The sequence below is a fragment of the Schistocerca serialis genome, chromosome 2 (genome assembly GCF_023864345.2).
Source record: "Schistocerca serialis cubense isolate TAMUIC-IGC-003099 chromosome 2, iqSchSeri2.2, whole genome shotgun sequence".
Classification (NCBI taxonomy): Eukaryota; Metazoa; Arthropoda; class Insecta; order Orthoptera; family Acrididae; genus Schistocerca; species Schistocerca serialis.
The window spans coordinates 650,243,847-650,259,739 of record NC_064639.1 but is presented as its reverse complement, the minus strand read 5'-3'; the positions used below and the strand labels follow the sequence as shown (position 1 = coordinate 650,259,739).

General features: G+C 41.8%; 1 protein-coding gene across 1 annotated transcript in view; it reads right to left on the bottom strand.

Moving 5' to 3' along the window:
* Positions 1-15,893, bottom strand: part of LOC126456309 (NPC intracellular cholesterol transporter 1 homolog 1b-like) — a 124,669-nt gene that overhangs the window by 96,301 nt on the left and 12,475 nt on the right. Inside the window, exons 3-6 of the mRNA XM_050092060.1 lie at positions 14,857-15,007; positions 8,497-8,623; positions 8,204-8,399; positions 2,577-2,672 (exon numbers count right to left, since the gene is read on the bottom strand). Of these exons, the coding sequence (XP_049948017.1) occupies positions 2,577-2,672; positions 8,204-8,399; positions 8,497-8,623; positions 14,857-15,007 (570 nt within the window). The remainder of the gene's footprint in view (positions 1-2,576; positions 2,673-8,203; positions 8,400-8,496; positions 8,624-14,856; positions 15,008-15,893) is intronic.

The window sequence follows — 15,893 nt, the reverse complement described above, 5'->3', positions numbered from 1 at the left end:
ACTTCATTAATACGATTTGCTTGAATTGTTGTCTAGTGATCCGAAAAGCAGGTTTCCTAGGCACCCTATACCAGACGAGTGGGCAGAACACAACGGAAATGGCGAGGAAAACGGAGGTAAGTTACAAGGAAAATCAGGTAATATACAACATGCACAAGAGCCAAGAGGGACCAATATGACTGAAGACCAAGAACGAAGTGATCGGATTAAAAAATGGCTCTGAGCACTATGGGACTTAACATCTGTGGTCATCAGTCCCTTAGAACTTAGAACTACGTAAACCGAACTAACCTGAGGACATCACACACATTCATGCCCGAGGCAGGATTCGAACCTGCGACCGTAGCGGTCACGCGGTTCCAGACTAAAGCGCCTAGAACCGCTCGGCCACACCGGCCGGCCTCGGATTAAAAAAGGTGTAAGACACGGATGTAGTCTTTCGCCCTTACTGTTCAATCTATTCGTCAAAGAAGCCATTATGGAACTATAAGAGAGATTCTAGAGTGGAATTAAAATTAAAGGTGAATGGATATCAATAATACGATTCGCTGATGACATTGCCGCCGGCCGCTGTGGCCGAGCGGTTCTAGACGCTTCAGTCCGGAAACGCGCGACTGCTATGGTCACAGGTTCGAATCCTGCCTTGGGCATGGATGTGTGTGATGTCCTTAGGTTCGTTAGGTTTAAGTAGTTCTAAATTCTAGGGGAGTGATAACCTCAGATGTTAAGTCCCATAGTGCTCAGAGCTATTTGAACCATTTGATGACATTGCCATCCTCAGTAAAAGTGAAGAAGAATTACAGGATTTTCTGAATGAAATGAACAGTCTAATGAGTACAGAACATGAACTGGGACTATAAGAACGACGAAAGTATTGAGAAGTAGCTGAAATGAGAAAAGCGAGAAACCTAACATCAGGATTGGTGATCACGAAGTAGATCAAGTTAAGGAATTCTACTACCTAGGCAGCACAATATACCCAGTGATGGTCGGAGCAAGGAGGATATCAAAAGCAGGCGAGCACAGAGAAAAAGGGCATTTACGTCTAAGAGAAGTCTACTAGTATCTAACATACGTCTTAATTTGGGGGAGAAATTTTTGAGAATGTACGTTTAGAGCACATCATTGGATGGTAGTGAAACATGGACTGTAGGAAAACTGTAAAACAGTCGAAGCATTTGAGATGTGGTGTTACAGAAGAACGTTGAAAATCAGATCGCTAGGATAAGGAACGAGGAGGCTCTCTGGAGAATCGGCGAGGAAAGGAATATATGGAAAACAGTGACAGGGACAGGATGGTAGGACATCTGTTAAGACATCACGGAATAACTTTCATTGTATTAGAGAGAGCAGTAGGGGATAAAAACTGTAGAGGAAAACATAGATTGGATTACATCCAGCAAATAAATGAGGACGTAGGTTGCAAGTGCTATTCGGAGATGAGGAGGTTGGCACAGGAGAGGAATTCTTGGCGGGCCGCATCAAACCAATTAGAAGACTGACGATTAAAAAGAAAAAAATGAATGCGTTAATGTATGGGTGCCACATATACTAGTCCAACAACCAGTTTTCGCATTAAAAGATAAAAAACGCTAACACTGTGAAGGAGACGATATGTGGATCTGAATCTATATTTACATACCGACAGTATCGTGCATACCACAGGGTACTTTGTACCCCTACTAGTCATTACCTTTCCTGTTCCACTCAAAAATAGAACGAGGGAAAGATGACTGCCTATAAGCCTCCGTACGAATTCTAATTTCTCGTATCTTACCTTCGTGGTCCTTACACGAAATGTACGTTGGTGGCAGTGGAATCGTTGTGCAGTCAGCTTCAAATGCCGTGCTCTAAATTTTCTCAACAGTGTTTCGCAGAAAGAACGTCGTCTTCCCTCCAGGGATTCTCATCTGAGTTCACGAAGCATCTACGTAACACTCGTGTACTGATCGAAGATACTTGTAACAAATCTAGCAGCACGCCTCTGAATTGCTGTGATGTCTTCCTCACAGCTAATGAGTTCTTGGTCGGTGTCGATTTCTGCTGTAACGTTTTCACAAATTTAGGACATTCCGGCATAGAGCTTTTACCTCCTGCAGGAGTAACATGTACCCAGGTCCGTTGTTAGCGAGGTTGTCGTAAGTTGAAACGCCAGAGGAAAGTCCTAAACGCAGTTATCGCTTTCGTAGGCCAAAGAAATTATACTGATGCAAATGGATAGCGTTACACTATGCACATCAAGACCCCGCTGCATTTGAGTTACGGAATTTTTTGACTTAACAAATGGTTCAAATGGCTTTGAGCACTATGGGACTTAACATCTGATGTCATCAGTCCCCTAGAACTTACAACTACTTAAACCTAACAAACCTAAGGACATCACACACATCCATGCCCGAGACGGGATTCGAAACTGCGACCGTAGCGGTCGTGCGGTTCCAGACTGAAGAGCCTAGAACTGCTCGGCCACTGCATCCGGCGTGACTTAACAGTCCCGCAAAACGCTACAGAACTAAACTTGCATAAACGTACTGCTGCAACATAATTATACGTCCTATATAGGTCTCTTGACTTACCTAAGCCCAGTTTTCTAAACAGCTTGCTTAACGTCGTCTGGAATAATGGGATGCCTCCGAAGAAAAGCTTGTAGATGAGTGATGGAGGTAAATCACCTGTTCAAATAAATGAATATCAGTACAAGAAATACAGAGGTTATTGTAACACATTTTTCCTATCATAGTTAAAGAAACAACGAATTTTGTTTACGTCATGGTTCTTTAATTAGAGCTATCTTCGGTACGAGTGATCACTGCGCTGAAGTATAACGTAAAATTCTATTCACCGATCTGGGAAAAAAAGAGAAACTGGGCGTACAGCCCATCACCAGGAGCATATATTAAGCTCGCCTACATCAGATGACTTGCTTGTCGGGTGTGTTAAATCATTTTGACGATTATAAATGATGTCAGTCTCTGCGATACATCAAGATCTCCTTCTCACTCAGAAGCTGTGGAGCATCGAACATACCAGATTTTCACCTGCTACTCCGTCAGGGAAATGAAAATCTTAGTCATGGGGGAATGGAATGCGGCTGTAGGGGAAGGAGTAGAAGGTAGGGTTACTGAAGAATATGAGCTTGGTACTGGAAATGAGAGAGGAGAAAAATTAATTGAGTTCTATAGTGAATTCCAACTTTAAGTAACGAATACTCTGCTCAAGAATCACAAGAAGAGGAGGTATACTTGGAAAATGCCCGGAGATACAGGAAGATTTCAGTTAGATTACATCATCGTAAGATAGGGATTGAGAAATCAGATTCCGCATTGTAAGAAACCCAGGAGCAAATATAGATTCAGATCACAATGTAGTAGTGACGAAGAATAGTCTGACGTTTAAGAGACTTCTCAGCAAGAGGCAATGGGCGAAGAAGAGAGGAGATACGCTTGAAGTTCACTAAGGCTATAGATACCGAAATAAGGTCTACCTCAGTAGGCAGTACAGTTTAAGAGGAATGGACAGCTCTAAAAAGAGCAATCACAGAAGTTGCAAAGAAAAACATAAATACAATGAAGGTAACTGCGAAGGAACTATGGGTAACAGAAGAAATGCTTCAGTTAATCGATGGAAGGAGGAAGTACAAAAATGTTCAGGGAAATACAGGAATACAGAAATACAAGTCGCTGAGTAATAAAATAAATAGGATGCGCAGGGAAGCTAAGACGAAATGACTGCATGAAAAATGTGAAGAAATCGAAAAAGAAATGATTGTCGGAAGGACTGACTCAGCATAAAGGAAAGACAAAACATCTTTCCGTGAAATAAAAAGCAACGGTGGTAACGTTAAGAGTGCAACGGAATTCCACTGTTAAATGCAGAGGAGAAGGCGGATAGGTGGAAAGAGTACAATGAAGACCTCTACGACGTGGAAGATTTGTCTGATGTGAAAGAAGAAGAAACAAGAGTCGATTTAGAAGAGATAGGGGACCCAGTACTAGAATCAGAATTTAAAAGAGCTTTGGAGGACTTAAATAAGGCAGGAGGGATAGATAACATTCCATCATTGAGGAAGTGGCAACAAAACGACTATTCACGTTGGTGTGCAGAATGTATGAGTCTGGCGACATACCATCTGACTTTCGGAAAAATATCATCGATACAATTCCGAAGACTGTAAGAGCTGACAAGTGCGAGATTTATCGGACATTAAACTTAGCAGTTCATGCATCCAAGTTGCTGACAAGAATAATAAACAGAAGAATGGAAAAGAAAATGGATCATGCGTTAGATAACAATCACTTTGGCTTTAGGAAAGATAAAGGCACCACAGAGGCAATTTTGATGTTGCGACTAATGAAAAATCAAGACACATTCGTAGGATTTCTTGACCTGAAAAAAGCGTTCGGCCATGTCAATATGTTCCAAATTATGAGGAAAATACGGATAAGCTATAGGGAGAGACGTATATTATACAACGTGTACAAGAGCCAAGAGGAAATAATAAGAGTGGAAGACCAACAACGATGTACTGAAATTGGAAAGGGTGTAAGACAGAGATGTAGTCTTTCACCCCTACTGTTAAATCTATACATCTCAGAAGCAATGATGGAAATAAGAGAAATCGTCAGGACTGGAATTAAAATTCAAGGTGAAATGATATCAATCATAAGATTCGCTGATGACATTACTGTCCTCAGTGAATGTGAAGAAGAATTACATGATCTACTGAAAAGAATGAACAGCCTAATGAGTGCAGAATATGGACTGAGAGTAAATCGAGGAAAGACGAAAGTAATGAGAAGTAGCAGAAATGAGAACAGCGAGAAACTTAACGTCAGAATTGGTGGCCACGAAGTAGATGAAGTTAAGGAAATCTATCTAAGCAGCAAAATGACCAATGACGGACGGTGCAAGGAGGACGTCAAAAGCAGACTAGCACTGGCAAAAAGAGAAATCTACTAATATCAATCATATGCCTTAATTTGAGGAAGAAATTTCTGATCATGTATGTTTGGAGTACAGCATTATATAGAAGCGAAATATGGACAGTGGGAAAACTGGAACAGAAGCGAATCGAAGCATTTTAGATGCACTACTACGGACGAATGCTGAAAATTAGGTGGACTAATAAGGCAAGGAATTATGACCTTCTGCGCAGAGTCGGAGAGGTAAGGAATATGTGGAAAACATTGGCAAGAAGGTGGGACAGGATGATAGGCCATCTGTTAAGACATCAGGGAATAACTACCATGGTACTAAAGGGAGCTATAAGTGAAAAACAAAACGGTGCAGGAAGACAGAGATTGGACAATATGCAGCAAGTAATTGAGTACGTAGGTTGCAATAAATAAATAAATAAATAAAACAATAAAATAAAAAAATATCGATCAGAGAATTTTGGAGTTCCGCGGTTGGTGTGCTCAGTGCGTAGTGGAAGGGTTATGGGACCACAGTACCCAATCACCGCTCTTATGAGCCAAAGAAATTAACTGAAGGTGCCGCTGAACTTTAAAGATTATTTTGCCAAATAATCAGAGGACTTTTTGGAACTCAGATGAAGAGCTGAGTTACAGAACGATCCGTCGAGAAGGTATAACTCGGTTTTCGTGGTCACGCTATTGGATCAAGGCCACTGATCGCAAAAAGGAACACCCATGGTGGATATGAATGGCGCAGACGAGGGTGTCATTGGACTGTCGAGTAGTATTAGTAGGTTTTGTGGATTGATGAGTCATTCAAATCTGCGTTTGTGCAACTAGTGCATACGTGGGAAAGATTAGCAAAATGAACATTGATTTCTATGAAAACTTGTTAGATGCAACGCACATCGTAGTAGTTCCTTGTTTTCTGTATGAGGATAATTATGCACCTGGTCACGAAGCGAGTACTTTTCAGTGTTCTTGGAAGATAAACTTTTGGGCAGCGTGAAAGGTAATCTCGGACTTCGTAAACATGTGATCTATCACGTTCCGTGCAAATTTGGAAAGTCCTACATTTGACAACCATACCGCCGTGTCTCCCTACGTTGCAGCACATATACACGCAACGTAACGTAAGCCAGGAAAATAAATCTTCTCTGGCTGAGCACAGCTTAAAGTACGTATTCGATAATCCGCTTCTGAAGCAATAAAAAGGGAAACGCAGCAGTTTGCATCGCGTAGAGGAGCAGATGCGTGCGGTCGCTACATGCATAATTATTTTATTTCGTTTTCTTTTATAGTATTATTATTATTATTATTATTTTGAAGCACGTGCTGCGGATTTAAACTCACGCCGCCAATGTCTATACAGGATGGTCCATTGATAGTGACCGGGCCAAATATCTCACGAAATAAGAATCAAACGAAAAAACTACAAAGAACGAAACTCGTCTAGCTTGAAGGGGGAAACCAGATGGCGATATGGTTGGCCCGCTAGATGGCGCTGCCATAGGTCAGACGGATATCAACGGCGTTTTTTTTAAAATAGGAACCCCCAATTTTTATTACATATTCGTGTAGTACGTAAAGAAATACACTACTGGCCTTTAAAATTGCTACACCAAGAACAAACGCAAATGATAAATGGGTATTCATTGGACAAATATATTATACTGGAACTGACATTACATTTTCACGCAATTTGGGTGCATAGATCCCGAGAAATCAGTACCCAGAACAACCACCTCTGGCTGTAATAACGGCCTTGATACGCCTGGGCATTGAGTCAAAAAGAGCTTGGATGGCGAGTACAGGTACAGCTGCCAATACGGCTTCAACACGATACCACAGTTCATCAACAGTAGTGATTGGCGTATTGTGACGACGAGTCAGTTGCTCGGCTACCATTGACCAGACGTTTTCAGTTGGTGAGGGATCTGGAGAATGTGCTGGCCAGGGCAGCAGTCGAACGTTTTCTGTATCCAGAAAGGCCCGTACAGGACCTGAAACATGCAGTCTTGCATTATCCTGCTGAAATGTAGGGTTTCGCAGGGATCGAATGAAGGGTAGAGCCACGGGTCGTAACACATCTGAAATGTAACGTCCACTGTTGAAAGTGCCGTCAGTGCGAACAAGAGGTAACCAATGGCACCCCATACCATCACACCGGGCGATACGCCAATATGGCGATGACGAATACACGCTACCAATGTGCGTTCACCGCGATGTCGCCAAACACGGATGTGACCATCATGATGCTGTAAACAGAACCTGGATTCATCCGAAAAAATGACGCTTTGGCATTCGTGCACCCAGGTTCGTCGTTGAGTACACAATCGCACGCGCTCCTGTCTGTGATGCAGCGTCAAGGGTAACCACAGCCATGGTCTCCGAGCTGATAGTCCATGCTGCTGCAAACGTCGTCGAACTGTTTGTGCAGACGGTTGTTGTCTTGCAAACGTCCCCATCTGTTGACTCAGGGATCGAGAGGTGGCTGCACGATCTGTTACAGCCATGCAGATAGGATGCCTGTCATCTCGACTGCTAGTGATACGAGGCCGTTGGGATCCAGCACGGCGTTCCTTATTACCCTCCTGAACCCACCGATTCCATATTCTGCTAACAGTCATTGGATCTTGACCACGCGAGCAGCAATGTCGCGATACGATAAACCGCAATCGCAGTAGTCTACAATCCGACCTTTATCAAAGTCGGAAACGTGAAGGTACGCATTTCTCCTCCTCACGAGAGGCATCACAACAACGTTTCACCAGGCAACGCCGGTCAACTGCTGTTTGTGTGTGAGAAATCGGTTGGAAACTTTCCTCATGTGAGCACGTTGTAGGTGTCGCCACCGGTGCCAACCTTGTGTGAATGCTCTGAAAAGTTAATCATTTGCATATCACAGCATCTTCTTCCTGTCGATTAAATTTCACGTCATCTTCGTGGTGTAGCAATTTTATTGGCTAGTAGTGTGTGAATGTTTTAGTTGGATCACTTTTTTCGCTTTGTGATAGATGGCGCTGTGATCTTTTTAAGATTATACTCCATTTTCTGTTAATTGTAATGTTTCTATCAACTGAAAACAAAACAAACTTGGCACCTGGTAATGTTATAGATGAAATGTCTTTGATACACAGAAGAAAACTGCAGTAGAAGCAAAGTGAAGTTATACAGGTGCTTGGAAAGAACGTTAATGAGTTGTATACAGGCCTTTTGTCAAATGGTGAATTTATGAGGTTCACATAACGTTACAGATATTTGATGTATGCCGATCTGGATCTTACCTGTGTCACTTTGAGGAACAAAAATCACAGAGATGAGAAAACCAATTGCGAAAATTCCATATATTATTGCCATTATAACGAGGACGCCATCGGCTTCTCCAATTTTGAATTCCTCATTCGTCTCTCCTGTGTCTATAACAGTTATGTCTGCGGGACAGCTCTCCTCACAGTCGGCGCAGCTGCAGGCGTAGTTGTTCTACATGAACATAGGGATATGAAGTGTTACAAGAAATACAACACGGAGTAAGCGTATTTGCTTCAGTTCTTTTGTAAGTTTAAAGAGCAATAAATACCTCATACGACTGATTGCACGGAAGTACGTCTGGATTATATAGTTCCATTCCATCTGGTGCAGCCTCGTTATAAACGATCGGGAAAGGTACTAGTGGAGTGTCTTCATCTCCCATGTATGCGAACCATCTGGAAAATAATTATTTCGTGGTAAATATCTAGTACCCACAATGAGAAGGAAAGACATAAAACTTTTATACATACATTGACAGTCTATTTGATTTTGGTTTCAGGACAATAGTGGTAAAAAACTCTGAAACTGTGAGACGATAATATTCTCTAACCGTCTGGAGATTTCATTTTACGTTACGTTACATTAGTCGAATTTCTGGATCTGGCGACTACTAGCCTCTGCTATATTGGAGAAGTCGACGACGTACTTTCTATTTAAGTACAATGCAATGAAATAACCTAAAAGTATGAAATAGTGAAGTATCAAAGTGCTAACATTCGTTATATTATAACCCAGAAAATTAATTTAAAGAGCTTCTTTGAAGGTACTCGTCAGCTTAAAAGAAGGAGCTGTCCAACAGGAAATTCATTAATTCAGTCTTAAACTGCACTAAATTCACCACAAAACATGTAATATGCTCTGACAGGTTGCAGAGAACATGTGTACCTATGTGTCAGATTCCTTTCTGTGCTAATATTAAACCCTTGAAATCTTTGCAGAGCTCGTTTTTGGCCCCAGTACTATACTCTATGTATACATATAATGTAAGAATATTCTCACTAAACCACATATAGTCTCTTCATCAGCTGCAGAGATTTCACTATCAGCTGCAATTTTTCACATGGAACTACGTGGTATACCACCTCAAATATATTTTTGTCCAGAACCAGAATAAAAAATGTATCAGTCAAATGTTTTTCACCTACTAAGGGGATATTGAACAGCATGACTTTCTCCTCTTAAGGCCCGTTCAAATATGTATCATAGTGTAGCATCACGTAAACATTTAGTTATTAAAACCGTAATACGCAGGCTTGGACTCCCTTGTCCTAGCAAACAGGCAGGTATCCGAATTAGTGTGACACGTCCACTTGCTAGAATTGATAGTAAATAATTGGAAATACAAGGCAAATGCGCAATGATCATTCAGTCTGAGTAGTATTTTTACCTTCTCTTCGTCAGTGCAGATTGTGCTCACAAAAACCTTCAAAGGAAGATTATGCTCCATTTTAGGGCTGATGAAAATTTTTTTCAATTTTGTTTTGATGGAATATGACTGTACAAGACGGTGGCACATAGGCTTTTTTTTGTGGCGTTGGTGGAATGCCCAGATTGGAGAATGTTTCGAACCCACTGGCTGGCGGAGGCAGCGAGGAGCCATATTTTAAATTTGGAATAAAGTTTACAGAGAATATAAAAATGGCTTAGAAGAGGCGATCCAAAAAGCAAATTAAAAGGAGCCTCTCAAATTACACATATTACATGTGTGTGAAGAAGATTAGAAGAATACAGAACGATATACAAGGTGCACATTAATAAAACCGACAAACTGCGCTGACGGATTCCTCACTGGAAATGGAGGAAAAACAAGGTTCTATGCACATGCGTCCAGAAAGGCATCGTTGCTGTGATAGATGGCGCTGACGAATGGTAGTTCCTCTGACCATGCGTCTTGTGTTCCTTGCGTGTTGCAGGCTGTGTGATTGAAGCAGCATACAGTAAGCAGCAGAATGGTGCGGTATTCATATCGGGAACAGGCCGAGATTATGTCTGTATACGGCCAAGCACATGGAAACGGTCGTGAGGCAGCATATCCTGTAGAACCCGGTTCTCCAAATCCAGCGTACGCACAGTCTGCCGCCTCCGTGCACGTTTGTCTGTCTGAAAGGACCCATTATCACACAAACGACCAAAAAGACCTTTAAATGTTGTGTGATGTGGCTGGTGTCTGTCAGGGTAATTGTTTCGGTGCAACCATGCTGCCTCTCGACCGTTTCCGTCTGCTTGGCCGTACGCGAACACCATCTCGGCTTGTTCCTGACATGAATATCGGACCGTTCTGCTGCTTACAGTACGCTACAGTACAGCTTGCAACATAAGACGGTCACCCCAAAAGAAATGCACACTATTTTTGTAAAAATACAGTTTTCATTCTGCATGTGTGAAAGTTTTACAGTGTGTAGATAGATCCTTCCCGCTTGTTTTCAAACTTAGTTCAACCTGTTCCCGTGAGTGGCGCCGTCACAGCATGTCTTCAAGATGGCTGCTACACTTGACGTTCGTCAGAAGCAACGTGCTGTCATAGAATTCCTGCGCTGTGAAAACGAAACAGTGGGAAACATCCACAAGAGGTTAAAATGTGTGTGGAGATGCTGCTGTCGATCGCAGTACAGTTAGTCGGTGGGCAAGCAGGTTATGTGATGAAAGTGGGCACGGCAATATTGAGGATTGTCCTCGCAGTGGCAGGCCTCGTACTGCACACATTCCAGACAATGTGCAGAGAGTTAACGAATTGGTGACTGCTGACAGACGCATAACAGTGAACGAATTGTCATGCTACGTTGGTATAGGGGAAGGAAGTGTTTGCAGAATACTGTGTGCCAGTGGGTTCCCAGGATGTTGACAGTGGTTCACAAATAAAGAAGAAAAACGGTATGCAGCGAACTTTTGGAACAGTACGAGAATGGTGGAGATGAATTTGTTGGAAGAATTGTGACAGGTGATGAAACATGGCTCCATTTTTCACCAGAGACGAAGAGGCCATCAATGGAGTGACATCATGCAAATTTACCCAAGAAAAAAAAAAAAAATTCAAAACCACACCTTCTGCTGGAAAAGTTATGGCTACGGTGTTCGTCGATTCCGAAGGACTCTTGCTTTTGGACATCATGCCATGTGGAATGGGCATAAATTCTGATGCATATGTGACGACACTGAAGAAACTTCAAGCTCGACTGAGTCGTGTTCGACCACATCGGCAAAAGCAGGCTGTCTTGTAGTTGCACGATAATGCACGGTCACATGTCAGTCAAAAAACCGTGGAAGCGATCACAAAACTCGGATGGACAACACACTGAAACACCCGCCTTACAGTCCTGACCTGGCTCCATGTGACTATCGTCTCTTTGGGAAACTGAAAGACTCTCTTCGTGGAACAAGATGATGACTCCCTTGTGCACGCTGCCAAACAGAGGCTCCAACAGGTTGGTCCAGAATTTTATCATACGGGTATACAGGCGCTGGTTGCAAGATGGCGTAAGGCAGTTGAGAGGGATGGAAATTATGTGGAGAAATGAAAATATTTTTCCTAAAGGATGTGTCTACACACTGTAAAACTTTCAAACATGTAGAGTAAAAGATGGATTAAAAAAAATAGTGTGCATTTCTTTTGGAGTGACAAGGAACGCGCGGCACGTAATCAGACGAACTTTCATTCGCCAGCGCTATCTACCGTGGCAACGATGCATTTCCGGACATATGTTCAAAGGAACTTGTTTTCTCCATTTCCAGTCAGGAATCTGTCACTACAAATTGTCAGTTTTATTTATGTTAACCCGGTATATTGAAAGAAAAGTGTAGAACGAGCCAGGACCGGTGAAAGGAACGGCCAACAGTCGAAGGGTCTTGCTGTGTAGTGAACGGAACAGCTGACAACGTGTCAAGAGAGAAGGTGGCGGGCCACAGCGAGTGTCAGATGTCTTGACACTCCAGGGTGTGAAATTGTCTCGTGGTATGAACTTTATTAATTTTACGGTCGAGGTCTGAGTTGGTACAAGTAATTCGCTAACGTGCACGCTACGAATTTTCAAAAACTGGAGAAAAATGGTGAATTGTGGATAATGACCAACGAACCATTAAGTCCGTTACACAACTTTAGACCAGTAACTGACGCACATGGTATCTAATCCTGAAGGTGAATAACGAAGTGTTGCAGTTTTATGAGTGCAGAGGAAACATACTGGATTCACATATAGGCGGAATGGATATAACAAGAACGGGTTTGAGTCCTTATTACGATAGCGGTGAACTTTTTCGCGACCGTGTTATGTGGCAGACACTTACACGAAGGCATTCGATAAAAATAAAGTGCGGCTTGCTTCGTTACATCGATCAATAGATATCGTTTCTGTGTTGATGGTGAACTGTACGAGTGAAATAATATATTTAATTCAAGACACTGAATTCAGTCTCTACTTGTCACAAATGTTACTCCTGAGTCATCCAAGAATATCCAAGTATTTTTACGTTCTTCAAACTAGCTCAAAGAGTTTTTCTAATAAGCAAATGGTGTGAAAGACGAAGGGTAACGCGTTCGACTTGCGCTGCCTGTTGTAGCTGCCGACGTTGGGAAGATGACACGTGCGAGGTCATTTAGCCTCCAAGTGACTGTTCAGTGCCCAGTGAACCCAAAATAGTGCATCAGATCATTAAGAATTAATTAAAAATTGGAATTTCAGTAACAGCAATCTAATTTCCATTTTTAAAACCTCAACGGCCTTGGGTTTCAAAACCCGTGATTTAATTTCCATACTAAAAATTTGACTTTAATAGACTGGAAGTTCAGTAACAATGGTCCAAGCTTCACTCTAAAAGACGCTCTCAGCTATTACTGCTATTTGTGGAATCTGATGACCACTGATGTACTTCGTTGTTTACTGTGATGTTTTAATCGTGGAGTCGATCTTCCGGCGTCGATACTACTCATGTGAACGTCAGCGTTCACATGAGTAGTATCGACGCCGGAAGATCGACTCCACGATTAAAACATCAGCACTATTCTCTCTAAGTATGGAAGAGTATTAACTGTAGATAATCACGCGCCTAGAGAGTAAGCCCTGCCCACAGGTTCGTGTGAAGTGTCAGGTCCGTGTACGAAAAACTACGACGCAAGCCAGTGGTTGCACGAGGTTAGGTTGTATCCCAGAGTAGCGAAAGTAAGAGGGCCAGCCGTAAAAGACCGCAAGACGACAACTCTCTGGCAATAGTGCAAAAGAATGTCAAAGGAGTTACCACCCATCTGACCGGATCTGGATCTGTTATTCTCAAGACTGAAGGAAACACTCTAAAACTGAGGTGTTTTAAAGACATACAGTGGAAGTGGGAGTAACATGCGAACAACAGTTACAAAAGCAATGCTCACCCACACAAAATTTCGCCCGGATATTACGTACATGCTGCTGAACCCTAAATTTAATTCCGTGCACATAAACATCTCTAGAAATGGTGTTGTGAAAGAAACAGGAAAATTAGTAATAAGCTGAATATTAACGTTACATTATTTACTTGGCTAGTGTTTCATTTGTTCTTTGTAAAGATCGGGAAATAGCTGGAGTGAAAATAGAAATTTTAATAGCTCCTTAGCTGTGTCTTTCTTCTCCTTATCCCAGCCAACACACAGAACGCTACTTTGACTGTGTCTAATCTTCTTCTACTAACGGCTTCAGTCAAAATCGCAACACTGTGCTTAAGCTAATGAGAAATAGTGGATCATATGGTAAAGTGCTCACTTTGACCTAAATTCGGGAGGTACTCTATGCATAACTTCTTCGACCAGTAATTCATATTGTTAACTCGAAAATTCAACGTTTTATCCCCATAAAATTAACAGACTCTAAGCTAATGCTCCTACATGTATCTCACATTTCAGTTTTAGATTCATCCACAGACGTTCCTCCGTTCCTCTTCATACTTCACGTCCTTTCCTTCCCCCAAGAGTTACGTAGAACATCTTTTGTATTCTCTTTAAGACTCAGAAGAACCGTTGAGTGAAATGGAGTACTTGGGATAGACTTTGAGTAAATGAGAGATTAAGGAAAAATGTAACGCATAGGATATAGTGAAATGGGAGAAGCAACTAGCTAAACCTAAAGAAGACACCAGGTAAGAGGTAAAAGATTCTGCCATCTTTGTATCAATGTTACACAAAATGGCCTAAGGAAGACGGAACAGCTGAGGAAGACCAGCGGTGGTGACGAAAGAGGTTTACTGATATCAGGCATTGACGAATTGATGAAAAATTACTAAAATTGTAGATATGCAGTTTAGTATAACGTGGGCTAGAGGAAATCCGGGGAAAAAGGAGTTGGAAGCATGTGAAGCATTACGTTACAGAAGAATTCCAAAATTTAAGTGAACAGGAGAAGTGCGAAATGACGTGATACTAGGGGAGAGAGAGAGAGAGAGAGAGAGAGAGAGAGAGAGAGAGAGTAAAAGTAAATCCAATACAATTGGTATTCAGAATGCAGATGATTTGTTTTAAGAAGTGAGACACCGATTTTACACCAGAGGCCTAATATGTACGCATCACACTACTGATGGCCAGTTACCAGTAAATACTGTTTTGTTGTTTATTGTCTAGTGTTTGCCCACCATACATGAAGTGTTAAAATATTTTAAGAATTTCACTTACCTATCGTAAGTACATCCAGCGGCACCGAAACTACCACACATGGCTTCAAGTGCGGGAACACCACTCGAAGGCATCAAAACTTGACGGCAAGAGTTAAACGTTCCTTCCATGTAATCTTTTGAGAGGTATACAATCAGTTTGTCGATGTACTCTGTAAGAAAAAACTTTTTTCACTGTGATGTAACGTTGGTTTATTTTTATTGAAGTGTACTAGTCGGTTTGTTCATAGTAAGCAGTAAGAGTCTGAATCAAGTGCAACTTTCTGCGTGGATAAGTACTGATTCTGTAAAACGTAAGTTTTCTGCTTTCAGGCTAAACAGACCACTCACGCAGCATTCATGGTTATAAGACAATATGGAGCCGCATGTGGTCAGTAACTCCCTCCTTATTCTCACTAATATTGGCGCTGTTATTCGTCTTGTGTTTAAGATGTTAAGTGAAAACCACTTCGCTTCTCTTACAGAGAATAGTTCTCTATCAATAGCCGTTAGGCTATGGAGATGGACTTAGCTAAGTAGCAGTAGTTACTATTAGAGTTTACATCACTGTTATGTAAATAAACGAAGTTGCAAGTGGGCAGCGAAACGAAATAAACGAACAGTGAATTTTTTTCTGCTGTAATGGCCTCTTTATCGAGCAAATGTTAAACTGTGATCTTACTTAAAACTTCCTGGCAGATTAAAACTGTATGCCGGTCCGAGACTCGAACTCGGGACGCAGAAGACCTTCTGTGAAGTTTGGAAGGTAGGAGACTTGGTACTGGCAGATTTGAAGCTCTGAGGACGGGTCGTGAGTCATGCTTGTGTAGCTCAGTTGGCTCGAAGTTCGTTTAGCGTAATGAGTAGCGTGACTGTCCTCTAATAGGATGTTGCTTCGGGCGGTGGTTCGCGCCAAAAAAGCCGGCACGGTAACTCAGCGTGTTCGGTCAGAGGGTTAACTGCCCTCTGTAAAAAAAAAAAAAAAAAAAAAAAAAAAAAAAAAAAAAAAAAAAAAAAAAAAAAACAAAAACTGAGTTAATGAATCAACGACGAACTGAA